This window comes from Ctenopharyngodon idella, chromosome 19 (genome assembly GCF_019924925.1).
Source record: "Ctenopharyngodon idella isolate HZGC_01 chromosome 19, HZGC01, whole genome shotgun sequence".
NCBI lineage: Eukaryota > Metazoa > Chordata > Actinopteri > Cypriniformes > Xenocyprididae > Ctenopharyngodon > Ctenopharyngodon idella.
This window is the reverse complement of record NC_067238.1, coordinates 29,275,901-29,300,288: the sequence shown is the minus strand read 5'-3', so window position 1 is coordinate 29,300,288 and position 24,388 is coordinate 29,275,901. Positions and strand designations below refer to the sequence as shown.

At 36.7% G+C, this 24,388-nt stretch overlaps 1 protein-coding gene across 2 annotated transcripts in view; it reads right to left on the bottom strand.

The window, feature by feature from the left end:
• tinagl1 (tubulointerstitial nephritis antigen-like 1) overlaps positions 1 to 13,270 on the bottom strand; it is a 35,631-nt gene extending 22,361 nt beyond the window's left edge. Inside the window, exons 1-4 of one of the 2 annotated variants that reach the window (XM_051872546.1) lie at positions 13,077 to 13,270; positions 8,610 to 8,926; positions 7,158 to 7,202; positions 3,934 to 4,000 (exon numbers count right to left, since the gene is read on the bottom strand). In XM_051872546.1, the coding sequence (XP_051728506.1) occupies positions 3,934 to 4,000; positions 7,158 to 7,202; positions 8,610 to 8,919 (422 nt within the window). In that variant the 5' untranslated portion in view covers positions 8,920 to 8,926; positions 13,077 to 13,270. The remainder of the gene's footprint in view (positions 1 to 3,933; positions 4,001 to 7,157; positions 7,203 to 8,609; positions 8,927 to 13,076) is intronic. The other variant, XM_051872547.1, reaches the window with a different exon arrangement.
• Positions 13,271 to 24,388: the final 11,118 nt, after the last annotated feature.

Here is a 24,388-nt window from a genome sequence, read left to right as displayed (position 1 = left end):
CAAATATTAAAGTGTCTTTGGTGTTTCCACGGTTTCTACAAAATAAAACCGGAAACGAGGCAGACCGTGGGTAACGCGGGTATGACGCAATTGACAGGCGACTCCTCACAATTTCTACATATTGCACCTTAAAGACAATATCAAACCCGCGGTTTGAAATCGATGGTGTTTCTGACTACCTTGTAACCAATCACGTCAACGTTCCGGCGCGCTTTAGCATATCATTAACTGACTGTGCAATGGAGTCTCAAAAGAAGGTTATCCCGGTATATTTTTCTGTTGATATGAAACATCGGGTAGATTTAGGAATATGGCGGGTGAATGATGTATATTACGACGTTATGATTAACTATATGCCTTTCTCCACTGACGTTCTGAGTTGGTCAAAGCGTTTCTAAGGATACTGATTGTGAGAAGGCAGCTGTCTGATTCGTGAATGTGAATATGGTTTGTGTAACATTAGCAACACATTATTAGCTGTTTGATAACATAGTCAAGCAAAACGCTAATCACATTAATTACCGTTATGTGTCCGACGTTGTAAAAAGGGGCTAATTATCATATTCATAGATCCGTGTATATTAAATAAGGCAAGGGTGTAGAGTTACTTTTTTTTCTTTTTTTTTTTTTTTTTTACAGGAAAAAACGTTTAAAAATGTAATTTTGGTGATCAAAGATTAGTTTTAACGGATAAAATTATTGACTACATACGAACTTTAAATTTCCAAATGTTCCTTTTTCCATTAATTGTAATAATCCAGTGAGATTTTTGTATGCACAAGGAGTCTAACAACAGCTGGTATGATCCAAGAAGAAACATACCTGCAAAGCTACAGTACCTGAAAAACTATGCGCAAGTTTTAAAAAAAAATGTACAAAAATTGGTGAGGTTGTGAGCTGCAGGTTGCCTTGGATAAAAGCCTTTGGATTACTGACAAATTATTAATATATTTTACATTCCTCTCATAACTCTAGTAACTACAACGATTGCAATACTTTTGGCTAACATTTACACTGATAGTGGCAACATCACTGACTGAGGTGCAGATCCTACAGGAGCCGCTGGGTCTGCGGCAGCTACACGCTAAACCTACGGCCCAGTCCAGTGAGGCTTGAACTCAGGAAATCTCAGGATTACAGAGGTCGATGTGAAGCAGAGAGAACACCAACTTCACTGGGACAGCAGCCAATATTTCATCAATCTCTGCCACCCACAGGAAGCAAATCACTATATGCAGGAGAATGTGAAAAAGATCCTGATAAAATAAGAACTGAAAAGTGGGGAGATAACAAGGCAATGCCAAGAGGTGCCAATCTTGTGGTTGGTGTGATCACAAAAAGCACCGTCACAGCAAACTACCAGATAAAATCATATCGCATCAACAACACACTGAGTCAGACATACAAACAAAAAACACATCTGCTGACAAAACACAAAACATGAGCATTTCAGTGTACTTTTTTACATGCTGAGGCTGTAAAAATCCTCACATTAAAATTCCTTCATGGCAAAAAAAAAAAAAAAAAAAAGGTTTGCTTGTCTTGTTGCCCAGTAAAACTGTTAAAACATCAAGGTACAATTATTAACTCAAAATTACGTCAAATTTTACAAAGATTATGTTTTATCAATCGCAAGGATTGACGGCTCCCATATTTATGTTGCAATATATACAGACAGTGTCGGAGAGTTACTTTTAAAGGTAATGTGTTACAATGTTGCATTACTTTAAAAAAAAAAAGTAACTAATTGTGTTAATTAGTTACTTTAAATGGAAAGTAATGCGTTACGTTACTTTTTCTCACCTGGGCTGGGCTTGCTTGTTTGTTTTTTAATAACAAAAACAAAAGCTCAATTTTTGGCAAATGTAAAGCCCCTTTCACACCAAAGTGAAATGAATAAGCTGAAGGAAATGCAAATTCATGCCTGTACAGTAGAGGTCAATAAATGGGAAAACAAAATATTTTGTTGATATTTTGTTAATTTACAAGTAATGCATTGCTTTACTCATTACTTTAATATGAAAAGTAATCTGATTACATAACTCAAGTTACTTTTAATGCGTTACCCCCAACATTGTACACAGAAACAGGTAAACTTCACCCCACACCAAAAACAAACAATACTGGAGACGACACCACATATTCCCAGAGACAATACCCATATCACTGCTGTGTGAAAAAGCTTTGGCATTGGGGTAAGGAATTCCTGCTTTCTTATTTTGTCTAACCATCAGTAGTTTCTCACGAACAAGGCAAAATAGTGAAACAGCACTTTATGACATGGAAGGTAAGACGCTTTTAAGTCAATAAATACTATCTATCTTATTTTGCAAGACTTCTGATTCTTTAGGCACTATAGGTGAATAACTATAAAAATAACAAAGTGCAGTAATCTTTGTGTACTGACAATGCATTAAAATATTATGGTAAAAAATGCAGTATCAAGAAGCATATGAAATAACTGGAAGTGGATGACAACATTCATTGCTTAAAAATAAAGTGGATACCATCCACCAATAAGGTAAAAGATTCTCATAATTGTGATTTTATTTCTTACAAATGTGACCTTATTTTTCATAATTGTGATTTTATACACTGAAAATAAAATACTTTTAATTTCACTTGGAAATTACTAGTAAATTTTACAAATAATTACAAAGAAATGGCAAGTAACACATTGATTTAAAAGACTGAAATATTTTTTTCTTGTAAAATGTACTCCAATAATCTGTTTTATTTCCAACTTCGAAAAATATTTTTTTACAGTGTAGTCACAATGTGTCTTTAAATTTAATTTAATTTTATTTTATTTTGTTATTTGATTCGATTTAATTTATTTTTTATTTTGTTATTTTATTTTATTTTGTCATTTCATTTTTTTATTTTTTTTTTATTTTGTTATTTAATTTTATTTAATTTTGTGATTTATTTTATTTTATTTTGTTATTTTATTTTATTTATTTACATTTAATTTAATTTTTTATTTTGTTATTTTATTTTGTCATTTCATTTTTTATTTTATTTTATTATTTTATTTTATTTTGTTATTTGATTTTATTTAATTTTGTCATTTCATTATTTTATTTTATTTTAGCATAGCATAGCATAGCATGTATGGGAAGCTGACAAGCTAGTGTTTTAAATTTAAGCAGCTTGTTGACTTGTACTGGAGAGATGTGTGGAATCGTTCACCAATTATCTATAATTTTCACAGCATATCTCAGCAGGTTTTGTAGCACACATGAAGAGCTCAGTCAGTCAGCTTCAGTGCGAATCACTGCCTCTTCATGCAAAACAAACAATCTATCACCAATAAACAGAAGGGTTATTTTACAGCCAAGGCGGATTGTTTACTAATGTTCATTCTATAGCAAACATAATGATGTATTCCCACATATTGGTCACTAACCAAGGATTATGTGTCCACTGACTCCTCAAACAGTGCAAGGGAATGTGCTTCGAATATGGCTGGTGCGACGGATTAGATTCTGCGAGGAGAGCTAATCCTATTAGCGAGGGGTCTTATGTAAAGGGAGAGAGACACGCGGTAAATATTGTGGACGTATATGTGCTGTACATGATCCTGCGGTGTGTTTGTACTGTTCACACTGTCTGGATCACAAGGGCACTGAAGGTGAAGCACATGTATTGATTTCTGGGAGGAATGTGTGTAATCTTTTCAGGACCTGAGGGGTCCGACTGTCCTGCCCTCTGAAAACTGGTCAAGACTCTCTCGTCTCTGGATAAATCCTGCCAACATGTGTGTTGTTGTAGGCAACAATGGCCTTGGATTGAGACATCCAGAGTGCCCTTGAAAAGGCTGTTGTCTGTACTACAAAAATACTGGCTTGGAGAAAGAAAGAAGGAAAGAAACAGAGAGAGACAGAGAGAAAGGATGATATGCATTTAATTTTGACTAGATTTCAAACTCACCATAAATTACAGTTCTCTTTGTAAGTTGCTCCTGAGTGAAACCTGTGGCCGTTCCTTTCACAAGAACCTGAAATCAACAAACAACAATGATTATGAATCAGTCTGCAGGAGATTAGAGGAAGAACAGTGGCTAACAACTAAACATTTGGATTAAAAGTTTGTTCTTTCATTTGTCTGATGTAGACTGTAGTGCCCGCAGTGGAATGTTTCCTTTGCTTTCCCAGAGACTCTGCTGTCATCATGCCTTGACAAGCTTAATCAGAGATTGCCGCATTGTCTGGCTGGAAGTGGGCAGGCCATCTTTCCTCTCCTCCTAATACACCAAGTACAACTATCAAACTACAATAAGTAAGTATACACTTAAGAGGAGCGTATGCATATGCCGGACGGCAACATCACATTTTTGACAGAAACAGACAATCTCAAAGTCAATTAAAATCATCTTGAAGCAAGGCTGTAACCTTGTCTTGAATGATGAAAGGTTTTTTCACACAACACGCTGCTGTAAGCAAGTAAGACATGCTGCTGCTCGTGAACGTGCGGATGGCCGTTACCGGAAGCTAGTGATTACAAGTTTATAAAGTTATAAATATGGATATTTTTATTACAAAAATGCATCACTTAACTTCAGAAGGATTAGTTCACTATCAAATGAAAATTACCCCAAGCTTTACTCACCCTCAAGCCATCCTAGGTGTATGAACACAATCAGAGTTATATTAAGAAATATCCTGACGCATCCAAGCTTTATAATGGCAGTGAGCGATACCAACGAGTATGAGCTGAAGAAAGTGCTTCCATCCACATCCGTCCTTCTGAAGTGAAACGATGTGTTTGTGTAAAAACAAAATCCATATTTAACAAGTTATGAAGTAAAATATCCAGCTTCCGCCAGACCGCCTTCCGTATTCAAGTTATGAAGAAAGTGTAAAACTCTCGCAGTTCAAAAAGCTTACGCTGTACGTCCTACACCTTCCCTATTCAACTTATGGAAAAAGCTTAACTGAAGCGACGCCAGTTTACACTTTCTTCCTAAGTAGAATACAGAAGGCGGTCTGGCAGAAGCTAGATATTTTACTTTATATCTTGTTAAATATGGATATATTTTTTACACAAATGCATCGCTTCGCTTCAGAAGTACTTTATTAACCCCCCGGAGCTGTGTGGAGTACGTTTATGATGGATGGATGAGGATGGAGACACTTTCCTCAGCTCATACTCATTGGTCTTCACTGCCATTATAAAGCTCGGATGCATCAGGATATTTATTAATATTTCTCTGATTGTGTTCAACAGAAAAAAGAAAGTCGTATACACCTAGGATGGCTTGAGGGTGAGTAAAGCTTGGGCTAATTTTTATTTGAAAGTGAACTAATCCTTTAATAACCCCCGGAGCCGTTTGGATTACTTTAATGATGGATGGACCCACGTAGAAGGTGACGTTCTCAGGACCTTGCGCAACGTTCCCTAAAAGTTCTCTAAAGGTGAAGAAAATTCTGAACCTTTACAGAACATTCGGGACGTTCCTAGAACGTCCTCTTTTGGTAATGAAAGTGCTGCAGTTTAAGGTTCCTTATATGACTTTAGGGAGACTTTCCATTTTGGTTATTTTATGGTCAAAAAAAGAACGTTACAAAGAGGACATTTGGGACATTAATAGAATGTTCCCACATGGTCCTCTGTTGGTCATTTAATATCGTTCCCGATATGAGTTTAGGGGGACGTTCTATTTTGGTTATTTTATGGTCGTGCAAGAACATTACAAAGAGGACATTTGGAAGGTTACCAGAACGTTCTATAGTAATAGTCCCTTAAACATTCCCAGAACGTCCTGAAAAGGTCCACCAAATAACGTCTCCCAACCCTTAAAAGAACTCCACATCGTGACCGTCTCTGAACATACTGGGAACGTTACTAGGCACCGTCCTTAACGCCATTGGGGACGTTCTGAGAATGTTCTGGAAACGTAAAATTTCTAGCGGGTGATGCACTTTTTTGGGCTTCAAAATCTTGGGTATACCGTTCACTCCCATTATAAAGCCTGGAATATTTATTAATATATCTCCGATTGTGTTCAACAGAAAGAAGAAAGTCATATACACCTAGGATGGCTTGAGGGTGAGTAAATCATGGAATAATTTTTTGGGTGAACTACCCCTTTAATGTCATTTTAAAAAGTTAAGCTTTAGCTAACTGCTTAAAGTTCTTGAAAGAATAGGAAGTGTGAACTATCAGATGTTATTTTTTACTGTAAATGAAAGTGGCTTTTCAGAGAAAACGTTTACTGAGATTTAGCAACACTCTCAGTCTGAGTAATGCTGAGCTGTGATCCGTGAAGTCATACCTGCCCTATAGACATGACTGTCCCTCCTTTAGCAAACACACATCACACACATACCTGTTCTGATCCCTCCCTGCCCACAGTCACCCTTTCCTCCCCTTCCCTCCTCGTACATTACAGGCATTCTTTCTCCTGACCTCCATTCATTGCTCATTGCCGTCACTGCTCTCTTCCCATTATTAGGCTCATGACTGAGTATTTATCACCTCAGTGGCACTACACTACCACAGTGAGGAACATGAAACAAAAACGGCAGGAAAACATTAACAGAGAAGAATGTGGACTTGGTTTTCCATCATGTTTCTAGAAAATAACTAACTTTTTCTTAACAGTGTAGACTTCAAACATTGGCCATAATTGTTCCCTATGCATACCAATGGATTTGATTTGGCTTCCCATTTTGATCTGCATGACTAATCTGATATATCATATTCTTTCTATAGAAGAACACGATTGTATGTGTTTTGTCACTGAGGAAACTAAAACATTATTGAACTTTAAAGGTATAGTTCACTTAAAAATCATTGTCATTGTTTCTTCTCACTGGGGTTGTCAAAATGACAAAAAAAAAAAAAGCGGCAAAAAAGTATAACACAAGTAGTCTGTATGGCTCATGCACCATATTTCAAATCTTTAGGAGTCGATATGATAGCTTTGTTTAAGGATCATACTGAAAATTAAATTAGTTATTGCCGGGAAGATCTTGATATTGGCCCTGGATATGCTCATGAGAGAAGCAGCAAAGACTGATTCATAAACAAATGATTCTTTAGAGTCAAAATCTAGTTCACAGTAGTGGTGTGAATGTTTTGCTCATGAATTAGATTGGTCCGGTTATCAATTTCTACCAAAATCGCTTTTAAAAAAAAGTCACTTCACTCACTTTTTGCAATGTCTTCAGGCCGTATTTCTGGCACACAAGGTCTGTCTGAATGGGGAAACTCACATTTAAAAATAACATATAAAATCAGAAATAAAATCTGACATGAACTGTCTTATAAATGTTAGTCTTAATGTTAGTGATAGCGTTAAAAAAGCGTATATTTCAATTTTAACTTTTTAAGTATACATGATCTTTAAAAGTGAGTTAAAACGACTTAAGGCCAATTTGATTATACTTAAAAATTTAAGGCAGCAACTAAACTTAAGTTTTTAAGTTGAATTAGGAGGAGTTTTTATACAGTGTCACTATATAATAATATAATAAGTTGTGATTGACAGTTATTAGAAATATGACTTTGCTATTAGAGATATTCCCAAAACTTCAAGGATTAGTTCACTTTAAAATAATTTACTCACCCTCATGACTTTCTTCTTTCTGATGCACACAATCGGAGTTATATTAATAAATATCCTGATGCGTCCAAGCTTTATAATGGCAGTGAATGAGGGCAACGAGTTTGAAGCTTCTGCCTTCCGTCAAGTACACTTTTTTCTTATACAAACGCATCGCTTCACTTCAGAAGACCTTTATTAACCCCCTGTGGAGTACATTTATAATGGATGGATGCACTTTCTTGAGCTTTAAACTCATTGGCCCCATTCACTGCCATTAAAAAGCTTGGACGCATCAGAATATTTATTAATATAACTCAGATTGTGTTCATCAGAAAGAAGAAAGTCATATACAGGATGGCTTGAGGATGAGTAAATCTTGGGGTAATTTTCTTTTAAAGTGAACTAATCCTTTAAATCTGAATTCAGAAAGGCACGTGAAAGGAATAACGCATTCTACGGAGCCCCTAAAGGGACATGGTTAGGCTTGCAGTCAATTTCATTACTGTACATCAGATTTTACTTATCACGTGAAGACAGTAAGGAGAGATTGCTGACAGGATGATGTCAGAGGATTTGGTGTGCAAAAGATCCTGAGCATCATTGACAAATATCTTGTAAAACGTGCGTTCAGTACCACCGCTCCCTATACACACGTGATCGCAAAAAGGAAAGTGAAAGTAAAAAGTGAGCGAACATTGAAAAGCAATTTCAATACCCCACCTATTGATAGCAGCTCCTTGATGCCTGCAAATTATATAGAATTACTCAACTATATAATTGCGATAGAACGCAAAATATTTTTCCATCACCATGTCCCTTAAGGGGCTCCGTAGAATGTGTCATTTTCTTACTGAACATAGTATTCAGCTTTGGGAACATCCCAAGCTCCTACCATGTGAGTAGTAACTGCTATGGAAGAACTGGAAGCTATACACGGGCATAGGCAGTCGACATGCTTATTTCTTTTTGAAGTTTGAAAGTCTCAGTCCCCATTCTTTGCTGCATGGAAAAGAACAAACAGCACAGTCTTCAGAATGTACACTGTCATTCAGCTTACTGGGAGGGAATGGAGGATTTGTTCCCATGCAGTGGCTCCAGAAGTCAGGACAACAGTCGGACACGGTGCGGTTGCAGAACAGGTCACAGTAACAGATGGTGTCCAGGTAAGGCACAGTGCACTGGTCATTTCTGCCGGGGCAGCAGCCTCCTCTCCTCTGGCAGTAGGAGCCATAGGGGTCCCGGATCCCCCTGAGGTGCAACGGGATGGCCAGTTCTCTCTTAGTGCGGGACTGAGTCCTCACCGACATTCCTCCTTCCGACAGCAGGAGGGGCGCTGCAATGGCAGCCAGCATCAAGAGCTTCAACATTGCTTATCTGCCATAAAGAAATCAATACAGCAAAACATCAGCCATTAGGGTCAACTTTCAAATCAGAATTGAATTCAAAGCAACATTATGCTCCATCATGCTGCAAAAATAGCAGAAATAACATTTGAGCAAAGATACTGAAAACAGAACATTGACGGAGTGTTAGGCAGAGCAATGCGATCATTTGTTTCCCACTTTCCTGAAGCAGACTGAGCCAACAATCTGCAATATAAACAACACTGATAAACAGACGTTCCTTTTGTTCTTATTTTAATAATGCACTCATGCTGCAAACACAATAACAGCACAGCGATAGATATCTTGAGCCATTTCTGAGGAAAAACTTCTACTTGGATGATCCATATGTTGAGGTGTGCGGAAGGGTGCAGTCATGTGACTCAGGCCACAAGTTACTGTAGACGTTACTGTAGGAAGTTACTGTAGGAAAGACTCACAGCAGTGACTACTGCTATGTAAATATAGTCTTACGCTAAACTCCTCCTTTTCATGGAGAGCATTGTCTATTTGATCTCTCTTGAGACATTTCGTCATGTTTATAATATTTGAGTTATGCGTAAACAGATATTTGCAGCAGAGTTATCACGTCAAGATACTTGGCACCGCCACGGATCACATACTGAGCAGTACAGAACAAAAAATGTCTGTGAAAACTTATAAAAACCCATTAATTAACAAAAACATTATATAATCCACTTGGAGTGTTTACATTTAAACAGAAATCTAGAAATGCGCTTCATATTTGATTCAACATGTTCCAAAGCTGTGTGTAATTTCTTATTTATTGTGCAAAAAATAATTGATATTTTGCATTCATTACGCCAATCCGTTAAGTTACCTGGTTCATTTATTTTGGAGAAATGAGGATTAAACTATAAAATGGTGGCTACTATAACTTTTCACTCTTGTTTAGTAAGATGTGCTTGTACTAAAATGTCAGTTTGAGATGTATGTCACTTTAAAAACATCTGGTTTAAAAAGGAAAGTGGACCCATTTATCTTCATAGGGCAAGAAAGGACAAAGAAGCTGACATGGTGGAAATAATCACTATCAAACTAATGCAGCCAAAACTTATCATTGTTAAGGAAATAGCAACTTCCTGTAGTCAAAACCAAGGCAGTCGCACAAACAGGGTAAGGCTGTCTTAATGAAGTTGTCCTTTTTGATATCAAGAAGCACATTTTTATGTTTATTTATACACAAAATGGGCACCACAAGCATATGTATTTGTATATTATATATTATATTATTTAAAGGAACACTCCACTTTTTTTTGAAAATAGGCTCATTTTCCAACTCCCCTAGAGTTAAACAGTTGAGTTTTACCGTTTTCGAATCCATTCAGCCGATCTCCGGGTCTGGCGGTACCACTTTTAGCATAGCTTAGCATAGTTCATTGAATCTGATTAGACCGTTAGCATCTTGCTTAAAAATTACCAAAGAGTTTCAATATTTTTCCTATTTAAAACTTGACTCTTCTGTAGTTACATCGTGTACTAAGACCGACGGAAAATGAAAAGTTGCGATTTTCTAGGCCGATATGGAAACTCAACTGTTTAACTCTAGGGGAGTTGGAAAATGAGCCTATTTTCAAAAAAAGTGGAGTGTTCCTTTAAAAATGCATTACATATCATGATAGATGGATGGATGGATAGATAGATGGATGGGTGGATGGATGGATAATGTAAAATATTATTCATTTAAAATAACTGTTTTCTATTTTAAAAATATTTTAAAATGTAATTTATTTCTGTGATGTCAAAGCTGAATTTTCATTACATGATCACATGATCCTTCAGAAATCATTATCATATGCTGATTTGCTACTCAATTATTACTGCTGAAAACTGTTAATATTTTTTTGGAAACTATATTTTGTCAGAATTCTTTGATGATGAAAAATTCAATGAACAGCATTTATTTGAAACAGAAATAATTTGTAATATAAATATTACTTGATTTCTGAAGGATCATGTGACACTGAAGACTGGAGTAATGATGCTGAAAATTCAGAATAAATGACATTTTAAAATGTATTAATATAGAAAACAGTTGTTTTAAATTGTAATAATATTTCACAATATTACTGTTTCTACCGTATGCAGCCTTGGTGAGCAAAATAGACTTCTTTCAGAAATATAACAAATGACTTTAGCCTTTTTTTAAAAAGCCTTTTGGGGCGGCCTTCCTCCTCTTCCTCATTTAATTGATTAAATTACTCCTCATCACGTTCACTGATCCTCCTCCCTCAGAACAATGTCTTGAGATCACACATAATTGCGCTCAAGCTGCCATTGTGGTCTCAGGTTAAAAAGAGCAGAGCCTTAACAAAGACGAGGAGGCGGCGAGCAAATTACAGAAAAAGCATCATTAATTACCCAATCAGCCCACCAGGCACAATGTCCCCCATACGGACAAAGAGCAGCCCCTGAAACAAAGTCCACTGCTGTGCAGTTTTCTGCATGACTGTGCCTTTAGCTGACCAGAGCTCAGCCTCAACACACACTGAAACATATGGCAGCAGTGTCGCAGTAGCATTTCAAAGACACTCTCATTGAGTGAAACAAATGCACCCTTGACCCCGTCGTCATGGCGATCACTCTGGTAAACATCCGTGATGATGTATCTACAGTGATGTGGATATTTTGGCTTTTGAAAGCTGCCCCATGCTCGCCTGTTTCCTCACAACGGGAGGGTAGCGTGTAGAGACGTGTTGACTTTTACATCACAAACAGCCCGTAGGACGCTGCTGCTACACAGAGCACTCATTTCACCAAGACTTACATCAGTGCTTTTGATCACACCAGTCAACCAATGAGCTGATAAACAGAATGTAGTATTATAGTCATATCTCCAAACTCACATACAGAGCAGACTAAGCAGTCTTGTCTGCTGGATTTTTACATTACGTTTACCTATAAAAATTTAAGCTTGACTAGCTCCATTTATAAAAGTTAAATGTTACATTTAAGGTTGATATTTAAAATATTCCATTATGATTGTGAGAGTGACAAAAAATATATTTTAATGATTTGTCATCACAACATTTTTTTCTTTTGTCAAATCAACTTAGATAATTAATGTGGTTCAGATAACATAATATCTGTTGATTAAACCAATCCCCTTCACTGTATTAATTCCATTTTTTAATTTCAATGAACTTAAAATAACTTACTTTTTTAAGTTAAACTAACAATTCTTTTTTACAGTGCGGACTTTGAGAGCAGGTCAAAAATCTTCCATATACAGTATTAAATAACAGACAGATAGCAGATGGAGGAGACTTTCTAGCAGTTTCCATGCATATCAGCTATGACATGATTCATGAGCTGTCAAAGGAGTTTAACGCTTCCATTGTAGCTTGAATCAGACGCCACATACTTCTGATTTACATGTATTACTGAATGCAGATACCTGTAAGGGGTATTTGCGATACACTTTATTTCGATGGTCCATTTTAGACATTCTACTAACTATAAGCAACTACATGTCAACTAGCAGTCATTAGAGTATTAGTAGACTGCCTGCTTAATATCTGTTAACACTTTATTTTGATGCTCCCAACTGACTAGATTCTTATTCTACTTATTCTACTAACCCTAACAGTCTACTAATACTCTAATAAGAGTTAGTTGACATGCAGTTGCAAAGTTACTTATAGTTAGAATGTCAAAAGTGGACCATTGAAATAATGTGTAAGCAATTATTGAAATTATATGTGAAAGTATATGGCTTTGTATATCAATAATGATTATTTTAAGGCTTTGCAATGTAAGAATCATAATAAAGTACATAAACACATCAATATGCTACTAAACACTAACAAATACTAACAAAAAAATGATAAAGGCAAGGCTTTAAGGTTGAAGAGTGATGTAGAATATTCTAGAATCAATAATAATAGTTGAAGTCAAATGACTAGAAATGTGTTTAATTGTATAACTTTAACTACTTTTACTTTATGAAACAACATCCTTGCTACATGTAAAGAGAATAATGATTGTTGGATAGAGTTGTACACTCTGTCTGCTGCTCTTAACTACGCACCTGTCTGGCACACTTGCATTAGAAAGGGAAGGAGGAGATTACACAGAAAGCACGGGATTTAAATAGCTGGAGAGAAGAAAAAATCCCCCACCTTGTTTGGTGAAATATAATCCTTGTTCTGGTTATATCCAGTGAACAAAATGTGAGCAGGTCTGTTTCAGCTACAGGTCAAAGTACTGAATACTCACTCTCTTCTGCCTCCTGTCTGGCCTCTAGTAACGCTTGGATTTTCCCTCTCTATATAGAGCCCGGACAAGCACTCCGACCCACCCCTCCTGCTTTTCCCTCCTTCTTTTACTTTCTGTCCCTCTTTATCCCTCCCACACATCCAGACACAACACACACACACACACACAAACACAGAGCTACTTTAGGTTAGACTCCTTTCCTGATTTTTGACTGCTTGTCAAACTTATCGTTCCTTGCCACACGTTTCCTGTAAGTTAATTCAGTACGGATCATTATGTTATCTGTCTCACACCGCTGTACCTCTCTTTCTTTATTTCTGTAGCTGTACACAGAGGTCATTTCAGAGGTACTTCCCTCACCACCTGCTGGTCAGTCGGACAACTACATTTATAATTCAGGCAACTACACATCAACTGCTGGATTAGCTTCAATAAAGTTGAAAAATAGAAAAATAAAGTGAAAAAACCCACATAAACATAAAATAACATTGTTTAGAACTGGGGGAATTTCTGTGCTTATAATACTCCATAATATCAGGAGTTTGGATATATCCTGGCAACTGATCTTGATTACACAATTTAACACACATTTATGGAAATCTTGCAATTTACTTTACAACAGGAGCTGACATGCCCTTTACAGCTTTGACAAGAGGATGCATTATAGTGCATGAGGTCACCGGTCCAGCTATATGATCAGCTGTTCTGCCTTTATTTCTTTTAATGACCCTACAAGTTTGATTAAACCATCAAAATATAAGGAAATATTTTACATTTTTAAAATATTTTAAATATAAGGGAAGAACAAAACACTAAACTTGGTTAAGGTATTTATTTGGCAAAAACTTCAGCTACAGGTTTTATTTTACAATGCAAAAAAATGCATATAAAATCAAAAAGCTCACAGGAAAAAGCATGCATTGACTACAGCATAATCAGTTATTAATATTTAGTCTCTCTTGTTTTTGCATGTGTTCATAATTTCTTTGTATGACAGCCTGGCCAAAACTTATGTCGCACAATTTGGCATGTTTCATTGCGTTATCACAAATAAAACTATTGACTCCAAGCACAACTACCAATATGACTACAAAATCTTTAACAACTTTCTAATAATATTTGAATAAAGAGTGAAGATGTCAATTTTCCGAAGCCGGAGATCACTTTTGGCCACTACTATGTATATAAAACCATTATTATAATCTGTATGTTAGATAAAATATTAACATAAGAATTAACCTAGCATAGAACACGCCTAGACGCCTCACACATCAGCACACCAAATCCACAACACCACACCCCCCAAAATGATGTCTTTGTCATGTCCCACCTCAGAGGTCGTGACCTTTTTGACTGAACCCAACAATTAAAATCATACAACAATCTACTGGACTGATGTTTAATTCATTGCATTAAAAATAGTTTTAATTATAACTCATTTTAATTTTGAAAATGCAAGCAAGAGTGCATTGCAAGACTGTTACTGCATAATTTCCCCCTACTAAAAAAACATTATTAATTATTTATTTTCTTTTCTTAATTTTTTCTTAGGGTAAGGCTTCTTAAGTTCTACCCCTAAAACAAAATATTTATTTTCAAAACTAAATATGGCTATATAAATAAGTTTAAGGTTTTAGCTGTTTATTTAAGTTCTGACCACCTATATACACTGATCAGGCATAACATTATGACCACTGACAGGTGAAGTGAATAACACTGATCATCTCTTCATCACAGCACCTGATATATTAGGCAGCAAGTGGACATTTTGTCCTCAAAGTGTTAGAAGCAGGAAAAATGGGCAAGCGTAAGGATTTGAGCGAGTTTGACAAGGGCCAAATTGTGATGGCTAGACGACTGTGTCAAGGCATCTCCAAAACTGCAGCTCCTGTGGGGTGTTCCCGGTCTGCAGTGGTCAGTATCTATCAAAAGTGCTCCAAGGAAGGAACAGTGGTGAACCGGTGACAGGGTCATGGGCGGCCAAGACTCAATGATGCACGTGGGGAGCGAAGGCTGGCCCGTGTGGTCCGATCCAAGAGACGAGCTGTAGCTCAAATTGCTTAAGAAGTTAATGCTGGTTCTGATAGAAAGGTGTCAGAATACACAGTGCATCACAGTTTGTTGCGTATGGGGCTGCACAGCTGCAGACCAGTCAGGGTGCCCATGCTGACCCCTGTCCACCGCCGAAAGCACCAACAGTAGACACGTGAGCATCAGAACTGGACCACGGAGCAATGGAAGAAGGTGCCTGGTCTGATGAATCACATTTTCTTTTACATCAAGTGGATGGCCGGGTACGTGTGCTTCGCTTACCTGGGGAACACATGGCACCAGGATGCACTATGGGAAGAAGGCAAGCCGGCGGAGGCAGTGTGATGCTTTGGGCAATGTTCTGCTGGGAAACCTTGGGTCCTCAAAAAGACATGGACAAAGGCTCTGTGCCGAAACATTGGATAATAAAAAAACTTATATATATATATATATATATATATATATATGTATATAAACCTTGGGTCCTCCCCAGATCTCAATCCAATCGAGCATCTGTGGGATGTGCTGAACAAACAAGTCCGATCCATGGAGGCCCCACCTCACAACTTACAGGACTTAAAGGATCTGCTGTTAATATCTTGGTGCCAGATACCACAGCACACCTTCAGGGGTCTAGTGAAGTCCATGCCTCGACGGGTCAGGGCTGTTTTGGCAGCAAAAGGGGGACCGACACAATATTAGGAAGGTGGTCATAATGTTATGCCTGATCGGTGTATATATGTATGTATGTATATATATATAGGTGGTCAGAGGAATGTATATATATATATATATATATATATATACACACACACATAAACATATATGTGTGTGTGTGTACGTGTACATATACAGCCCAAATACAAATTAGTTTGACCTTTTGAGGATGATGACCAACACCCTCTTTTGCTGACCATTGAAAAGAAAAAAAAGCCCTTTTTTTTTTTTTTGCATCCTATTCACAATTGTGAAGATTCCAAAAACAACTTCAATCCATATCACAACTTTGCATGCATGCTCCCTCTTGTGACTACTTGCACTGACCTACACTGGCGGTATTGTTTGACGTACTCATGTGAGTCATATACAGTAACCTCCTACATATTTCTGTAATATTACATTAAAGCTGTTAGAGTGAATGAGTCAGTTTAGGAGCCCACCACATATTTACATAGCCACAGATGTGAGCAAAGAAGCATGCATCCGTCTGTGCTGAGATAACCCTGAAGGTCCCAATTGGCACCCATTCCATTCATTAGCCTTTGCTATGAGTTACATGGAAGTGTGATTCAGAGACTATGCATAATGATTCACATAATGCACATGACACAAGACCTGTGTGTCAAATTGGATTGGTTTTCCATCAAGACTGAAAAATCAGTTCCCAAAAACTCTGCTGATAGTGCAAGTGTCAAAGAAAGTTGGTGAAGGGTCTGACATGTGTCCCATTGTAAAGTCATTCTGGGACAATATGTCTCCTTCAGCAGAAGACACCCACAAAAGACCCTCAGAACAGATGCAATGTGTCAGCATGACAACAGGCTCTCAATACTCCCCTTTAACAACTGCTCCTGTGTGTGTTTGTTGGCATGTCTAAGTGTTCAGTAGCCTATGAGAGCCCCAAATGAGTCAGAAATGACAGAAGCTCATGAAGTGTTGAAACTACAAACTACAAACTCAGATGCTTGTCGAATGGACAAAGTGTCCTGAACCTTTCTCGTGGAAATATCCAAAGGAATTTGGCTTCAGTTAATGTGTCCCAAGAAACACTGCACCCACAATTTTAGATCTTCATGTTCTAGATTTAAAGAGGAAAGAGAAAAACAAAATATGCTGTTTGTTCTCAGTGATGGATATTCAATAAAATACGTTCTCCTATCCCAGCTCAATGCAAGTCAACTGTAAGAACACAGCTGTTTGGTTGTTTGGTCGCTATCAAATCATTTCTCTCTTGACTCAAGCAATTATGTGAGTTTGGGGACGGGACTATCCATTTGCCTGACCACTTATGGAAGTGTTTGTGGAAACCTGTTTGAAAACAGTCATTACTATCAATCCCTAATGGCCCAGACAACTATGACACTATCATAAGAACATGCATTAGCTGAGGTTCTGCTATCACAGCTATGCTAACAACTTAATAAAAAAGCAAAACTGCACAAAGTGCACACCTATCTCAGAGCGTCCTTTGTTCGGAAAGACGTGTTTGTGGCCTGTAGTCATGTAGGATTTTATTACTTCAGAGTCACGACAAAGATAAGAGATTATGTATGACTCTCAGTTTCTCTTTGCCTGACTACTATTCTGGGTTTTTGACATTTACAGCTGCTTCCTGAACACCCAGTTTTGTTCCAAAAAATACTTATTGCCAAAAAACTTTAAAGATGCTGCTGGAATTATATCACAATTTGGACCCAATCCTAGGGAATAAGTCACGGCTGAAGGGAGTTGTTAGGCACGACGCGAAGCTTGTTAAAGCCAGAAATATGTATCAATGCAGAAATATGTATCAATGCAACTTTCATGAAGTAAACTTTTTCTAAAAGCCTTCCTTCCGCCGGAAAAAATAATCCCTGACCGTGAACAGCAACAGAAGTTACATTATTACGCCATTAGATGGCGGCAAAGACTGTCTTTATGAGTGTGTCAGTCAGTAGCGAAGACTTTTATATTGAAAAGACTGAATTGTAAACGGAACAAGACGCAACTGACAAATGCTTTGACTAGCGCTGTCAGTCACGGGAAAACCCCTTAAATGTTAAAAGGACAAGATAATACATCAGACATTTAAACAGATTTTTTTATTATGAACATAGGACTGACCTGAAGGAAAATGCTAAATCTGAATGCAAGTAATAAACTCACTCAATCGATCTTTTTCTCACAATACTCTTCTACATAATACAGTAAGCTTCAATGAACAATATCAATTGAGAACATACAGTTTACGTTGCTAAGATTGGTTGCTAGGGGTGTTGTGTAGTGAAACCGTTGAGTGAAGCGGTCATAGCCATGTTTTATCGTGAATAAAACACAGCTATCAGAATCAAGGAGAGGAATTAACCATTTTATAACATTAAATAAAGCACATAAACATTACCTGAGATTATCATTGCCATACTTTGTGTTGTTGTTCCAGCCACGACATCGGAAACCGTTTCTAAAATAGAATCATCGCGATTAACATGGAAAAAATACCTTTTATCGCGTGTCGCGGCATCACATCGCATCTGGTTAGGACACGTGTTAGAACCATTTCTCTCTCACTCATTTGACTTATCTTATTAAGCAGAAAAATAAGTAATGACCCAAAATCTTCATAGCCACACCCTAGTAACCAGTCTCAGCACCCTAGCAACCACCCCATAGACTTCTATTGAAAAATAGATGAGAGGGATATAAATGAATCAGAACATCATAGAGACACATGAGTTTGGTTCTTTTAATTTTGGGCAGACATGCAGTCTGTTAGTTTAACTTGGTAACTGTCTAGCCACGCCCCATTTATAGCACCCTAGCAACCTTGTAACTTCATGAATAAGTTATATTTCAGCACCAGAACATTATACAGACTTACAATTTGGCTTTCTTGCAGTTACATGCATCACTGCGGCATCTGCCCAGTGCCGAGTTTTGCCACTGCAAGCACCACTCACATTTTCTTAAGGAAATGTACATTCTATTTATAGATGTTCCTTTTGAATACTTTGTGGACAATGTGAATTTGGGTTTGAACTCCACAATTGAGAATTTCATGATTCAGGCTTGATTGAGAAATCTTCAATTTAAAGAGCTGACATTTACAGGAATATCTGTACTATTTCAGTGGAAAAGTGTCACGTGACCTATTCTGAGTCATTTTCTTCTTAGCTCATCAATCAGCAGGTCGGTCTGCAGACTTTTTAATTGTCTGACTAGTTAAGGTTAAGCTCTTTTACACTCTCAACTGCACTTCTCAGTTTTTCCCTTTGATTCTACTTGCATGATTATTTTTACACACTTTCAACAGGCCTGCACCTGCTCTCATCCCGCTTTTCTTCCATTTCTGTAGCGTATAAGGCTTCATCAAGCTGGTATAGTGGCTCTGCACTGAGTCTTGAGTTGTACCCTCATTTGTCATCTTTGTTGATGGTTACTCAACATTCAAGCACACCGACGGCATCTTCTATTGCACAACAAGAAACAAGTTGTTTTCATTTTTATGCATTGCTTCAACAAGGCTGATGATTAAAGTATAATGGTGACTGTAATTAACACATGCTGAGACATGCTGCCTTTTCCAGCATCAGCTGTATGTGTGGTAACTCTTGCTTTATCTCGTTACTTTTGTCAGCTTAACCATCCTCTCTTTCTCATTTAAAGTGACAGTTCAGCCAAAAATTAGAATTCTGTCCTCGTTTACTTACCCATATGACTTCTGTGAAACACAAAAGGAGAATTTTTGAATGAAAAAAAAATTCTTAAATCTGCCTAAGTTGCTTTGCTGGTCTTAGTCTCATAGACTGGTCAAGATGGTCTATTGGTTGATCTTAGAGAGGTTTTGGTAGTTTTCAGCTGGTCTAAACCAACTAAACATCAGTTTGGCTCAGGTTGGGAGGCCATCTTAAACCAGCTAAGTAACTCAGGGGCTGTTTACACGACACTGTTTTCAACTAAAAACAGAAAATTTGTATGCGTTCTGGCAGTTCATATATATGATAACGGCGTTTTGAGGGCCTAAAAATGCAAGTTTTTGAAAACGATGCCATTATTGTCTATACTGTAGGTTCATAGTTTTTCTTTACAAAGTAACATCGCCACCTACTGGCCTGGCAGCATAATACAGCATTTTTTGTCATTTTTGACAAAACATTGTCGTCTGTATGCGAAAAATGTAAAGGAAAAACTTTTCCGTTTTTAGTACATGGTTGTCGTGTAAATATGGAAGCTTCTTTCCACCATGAAATAAAAAATAAAAAAGGTAATTGCGACATTTTATCTCACAATTCTGACTTTTTTTTTCTCAGAATTGCGAGATATAAAGTCAGAATTGCGAGTTATAAAGTCAGAATTGTGTGATATAAAGTCAGAATTGCGAGTTATAAAGTCAGAATTGCAAGATATAAAGTCAGAATTGTGTGATATAAAGTCAGAATTGCGAGTTATAAAGTCATAATTGTGTGATATAAAGTCAGAATTGCGAGTTATAAAGTCAGAATTGCGAGATATAAAGTCAGAATTGCGAGTTATAAAGTCAGAATTGCGAGATATAAAGTCAGAATTGCGAGATATAAAGTCAGAATTGCGATATATAAAGTCATAATTGCGAGATATAAAGTCAGAATTGCGAGATATAAACTCACAATTGCGTTATAATGTGCAATTGTGAGGGGAAAAAGACTGACGTTTTTTTCTCAGAATTACGAGTTTATATCTCACAATTCTGACTATAACTCGCAATTGCATGTTATAAAGTCAGAATTGCGAGATATAAACTCACATTTCTGAAAAAAAAAAAAAAAAGAATTCTGACTTTATATCTCGCAATTCTGACTTTATAACACAAGAAGCTTCCATATGTAAATGTACCCTTAGTCTGGTTTAAATATGTTGTTTTCAAAAGAGCTAATAGAAAACCAGCAAAATTCCTCATAACAGGAAATCTAATTGTGAACATTCTCCAAGTGGCTGATCCAAATAAAAATCACAAAATTTGAATGTACAATAGGTGGACACAATTCCTTTTAAGTCAAATAAATGAGGGATGAAATCCAAAAAAGCTAATCTCCCTCAGGACTCCTTCCTGAGGAGACCAAAGCAGAATCTCAGTGACCACAAAAAACAAATCCTCCACTTTTTAGCCAAAGCAAGCAAAGCGCAGGGGCCCTCAAAAGACTTCACATCTCCCTCAATGCTGCTGCTTTTACAGTCCAATCATATTAGCATTAGATTTGGAGAGTTGGGGTCTCAGGTGGTCAGAGGGGCCCACAGGGACTGTCCCAAATCCTGTTGTCCATCAGCGTGTGATCAATGTCTGTCACCCCAGTCCAAACATCCCCCCACCCTGCCCTATACTGTATACACTGTTCAGATGGTCATACTGTGCCTGATGACTAAATCATGTGCTCAGAAGTGCAAACACTAGATGAGACATAGGATCAGAGAAAGTATGGTGGCCTAGAGGTCATCATTAAAGGAATATACCGGGTTTAATTCACGTTAAGCTCAACTGACAGCATTTGTGAAGTAATGCTGATTGCCACAAAAAAATAACTAATTTGTTTTCTTTTTGGAGGATTTACATTACATTTTACATTTGTGACCTGTGTTGGCAAAATAAGTTTGAGCGAATTTGAGGTTTTCACAAAAATGAGTTCATTAAGCCCTCGTCTAGCAATCCCAATGCTCCAAATAGAAATTAAACATCTAAAAGTATCTTTATTTGTACATTTTCTCAGAGGAGTACATTTCCTTTGACCATAAAAAATGTCGTTTTTCTCTAATCGCTTCTGGAGGACTGGCGCTTCCCTCAGCACAAGTTTGGTATCGTTTTAAAGCGCAGCATTCCAACTTTGTGAATATTCATAGCGGATTTTCGATGGCATGAGTCTGAACCAATGAAATGTGATTAACAAACTCAAGCTGACAACAAAATGATCATACTCGCACTGACTGACAGATCCGAAGCGCGCGCACAAAGACGCCTCAGACAGCGCACAATCCCGATATACACAGAATTACAGTATTTTAAAAAATCTGTCTTGGAGAGTATTCACGCAAACATTATCTGTTATTTCTTAAGTGAACATTTGGTTAACTGTTGGGGAAAAACATCTGATGTGTAACATTATATTAGGTCCGTTTGGTACAGTAGGTCTTAATATATATGCTGTCTGTTTCATTACTGTTAATCAAACATTTGTGGAATCATGGAAAAAAAGGTTGATTAATTTGGTAATACCACCAAATTTGGTATTAACCATATCTTAAAATCCCTGGTAATACCACCAAATTTAGGTCGTATTACCAGGGATAATTTTGGTGATTTTGTTTCGAAACCTTCAGAAAACTTTAACTCGATTTTTCTCAAAATTGACTCACTATCGACTTCAAACAGGTGTAGCTCAGTCATTTTTCAGATTCCAGTCAGATTCCAACAAATCATACATTACGAAGGTTTTTTAATAGAGAATGTGAAAATAACAATAACTAATTTTGGAAAATTTGCTCATTGTGACTCATTTTGCCAGCACGGGTCACACTTTTATTCTCACAGTTGAGGAATATAACAAGCGATTCATCTTAAGAAGGCAATGAACGCGAGAAGTTTCAGTCATCGTTCAAGTTTCAGATTTAAAAGCAGAAATGCAAAGCTTACAAATTTTATAAAAGCACATACATTAAATCTTTAGTTAAAACTTGCATATAAAAGGTTGTTCTTGTAATTTTTATGGTCTTTTAGGGTTTAAGGCGTTCCATTGTCATGGATTCGATATAATTTTACACAGAAAAGGTCAGTACGTCTTGTTTACTGTACATCTTGTGGTTATACTTTTGAAACTGAGAGTATTTTAAAGTTTTGGCATTAACTTCCATTTTAAGTGATGCTAATATTCTTTTACGTTGAATTAATTGTTTATGTTTTATCAAAACTTCCAGTTAAGTCATGCTTTTTAATCATATGATTTCTCCGTGTTTTCTAAAACTGCTTTTGGACACTCAGTGACCTGTTTAAGTACAGAGAATCACCAGGAGGAATAAAAACAACAAAAACAGAGCACTTTTATAAGGCCAAGATGAAATCCTGTGGGGGCGGATGGAACAGTCTGTTGTTCTCAAATGTCAACCAATCTTGTTATGAGGGTTAATATCTATAAGGAATCACTGTATTTATATCAAGAGTGTGGAAATAACAGCCGTTTATAGATGCTAAAAAGAAAGAGGCAATAAATGTAACATCGCAAGCACTTTTCTGTAAAGCTCTGATATTTCTGGCTTCATATCAGCAAATTTATCTGCATGTTCTTTTGGTTGTTCTGCTGTGTTTGTGTCTCTACACAGAAGGGAATCCTTTGATACTGATGTATGACAGGAAGTGATGCGAAAACCTCTGTGTTTTGGACTCTGGTGAGTGGCTCATTCAGTTTTGACTCAGAGCCAGAGCCGTCACAGAGAGGGAATTGTCAGTTAGGACTAGTTATATCTGGGACTACATTCTCCTGTGGAATAAATAGCATTAATGCTCTCTGTTTACTGTCACCATGGAGATGGAATGTTCCAGGGAGAAAATTCCTATTTAGTAGGAACAAGTTACAGAGTCATTTCAACTAAGTTAACCCCAGCCGAGACAAAGTTCCTTTAAGGAAAGTAAGTTATTGGTGGCCATCTTGGTGACACCCATAGGCAGCTCTTTCTTGTAGTACAGCACTTACCTTCTTGCATAAGATTACATTTTAATGTTTAATGTTTAATGTCTTATTTCAAATCAGCAAAAAATCTAAAAATGGTATCATGCATTTAGTTTGTTTTTTCGCAAAGCTAACATGATAATATACAGTACCATTCAAACGTTTGGGCTCAGGAAGATTTTTTTTTTTTTAAAGAAATTAATACTGTTATTAAGCAAAGATGCATTAAATTGACCAAAAGTGACAGTGAAGACATTTATAATGTCACATAAAACTTATATTTCAAGTAAATGTTGTTCTTTTGAACTTTCTATTCATCAAAGAATCTTGAAATAAAAGTATCAAGGTTTCCACAAAAAATATTAAGCAGCACAACTGTTTTGAACATTGAATATAAGAACATTTGAATATAAGAATGATTTCTGAAGGACCATGTGAAGCTTAAGACTGGAGTAATGATTCTAAAAATCAGCTTTGATAACAGGAATAAATTAGTTTACAGTTATTTTAAATTGTAAAAAATATTTCACAATATTGTGCTTTTTTACTGTTTTTCATCAAATAAATGAATCCTTCCCAATACCTAAATTTAACAACTACCTTACTAACTATTTATAAGCAGTAAATTATAATATTAATATAATGTAATATAATATGTACTATAATTATTTTAACGTTTTTTTCATAAATAACCATTAAAATTATCCATTTTTAATAAGACATAATTAAGAAACAGTAGAAGTCTTTAGTTTGGATGAAATCACTGACATTGTTTACTGTAAAGAGAAGGCCTAAAG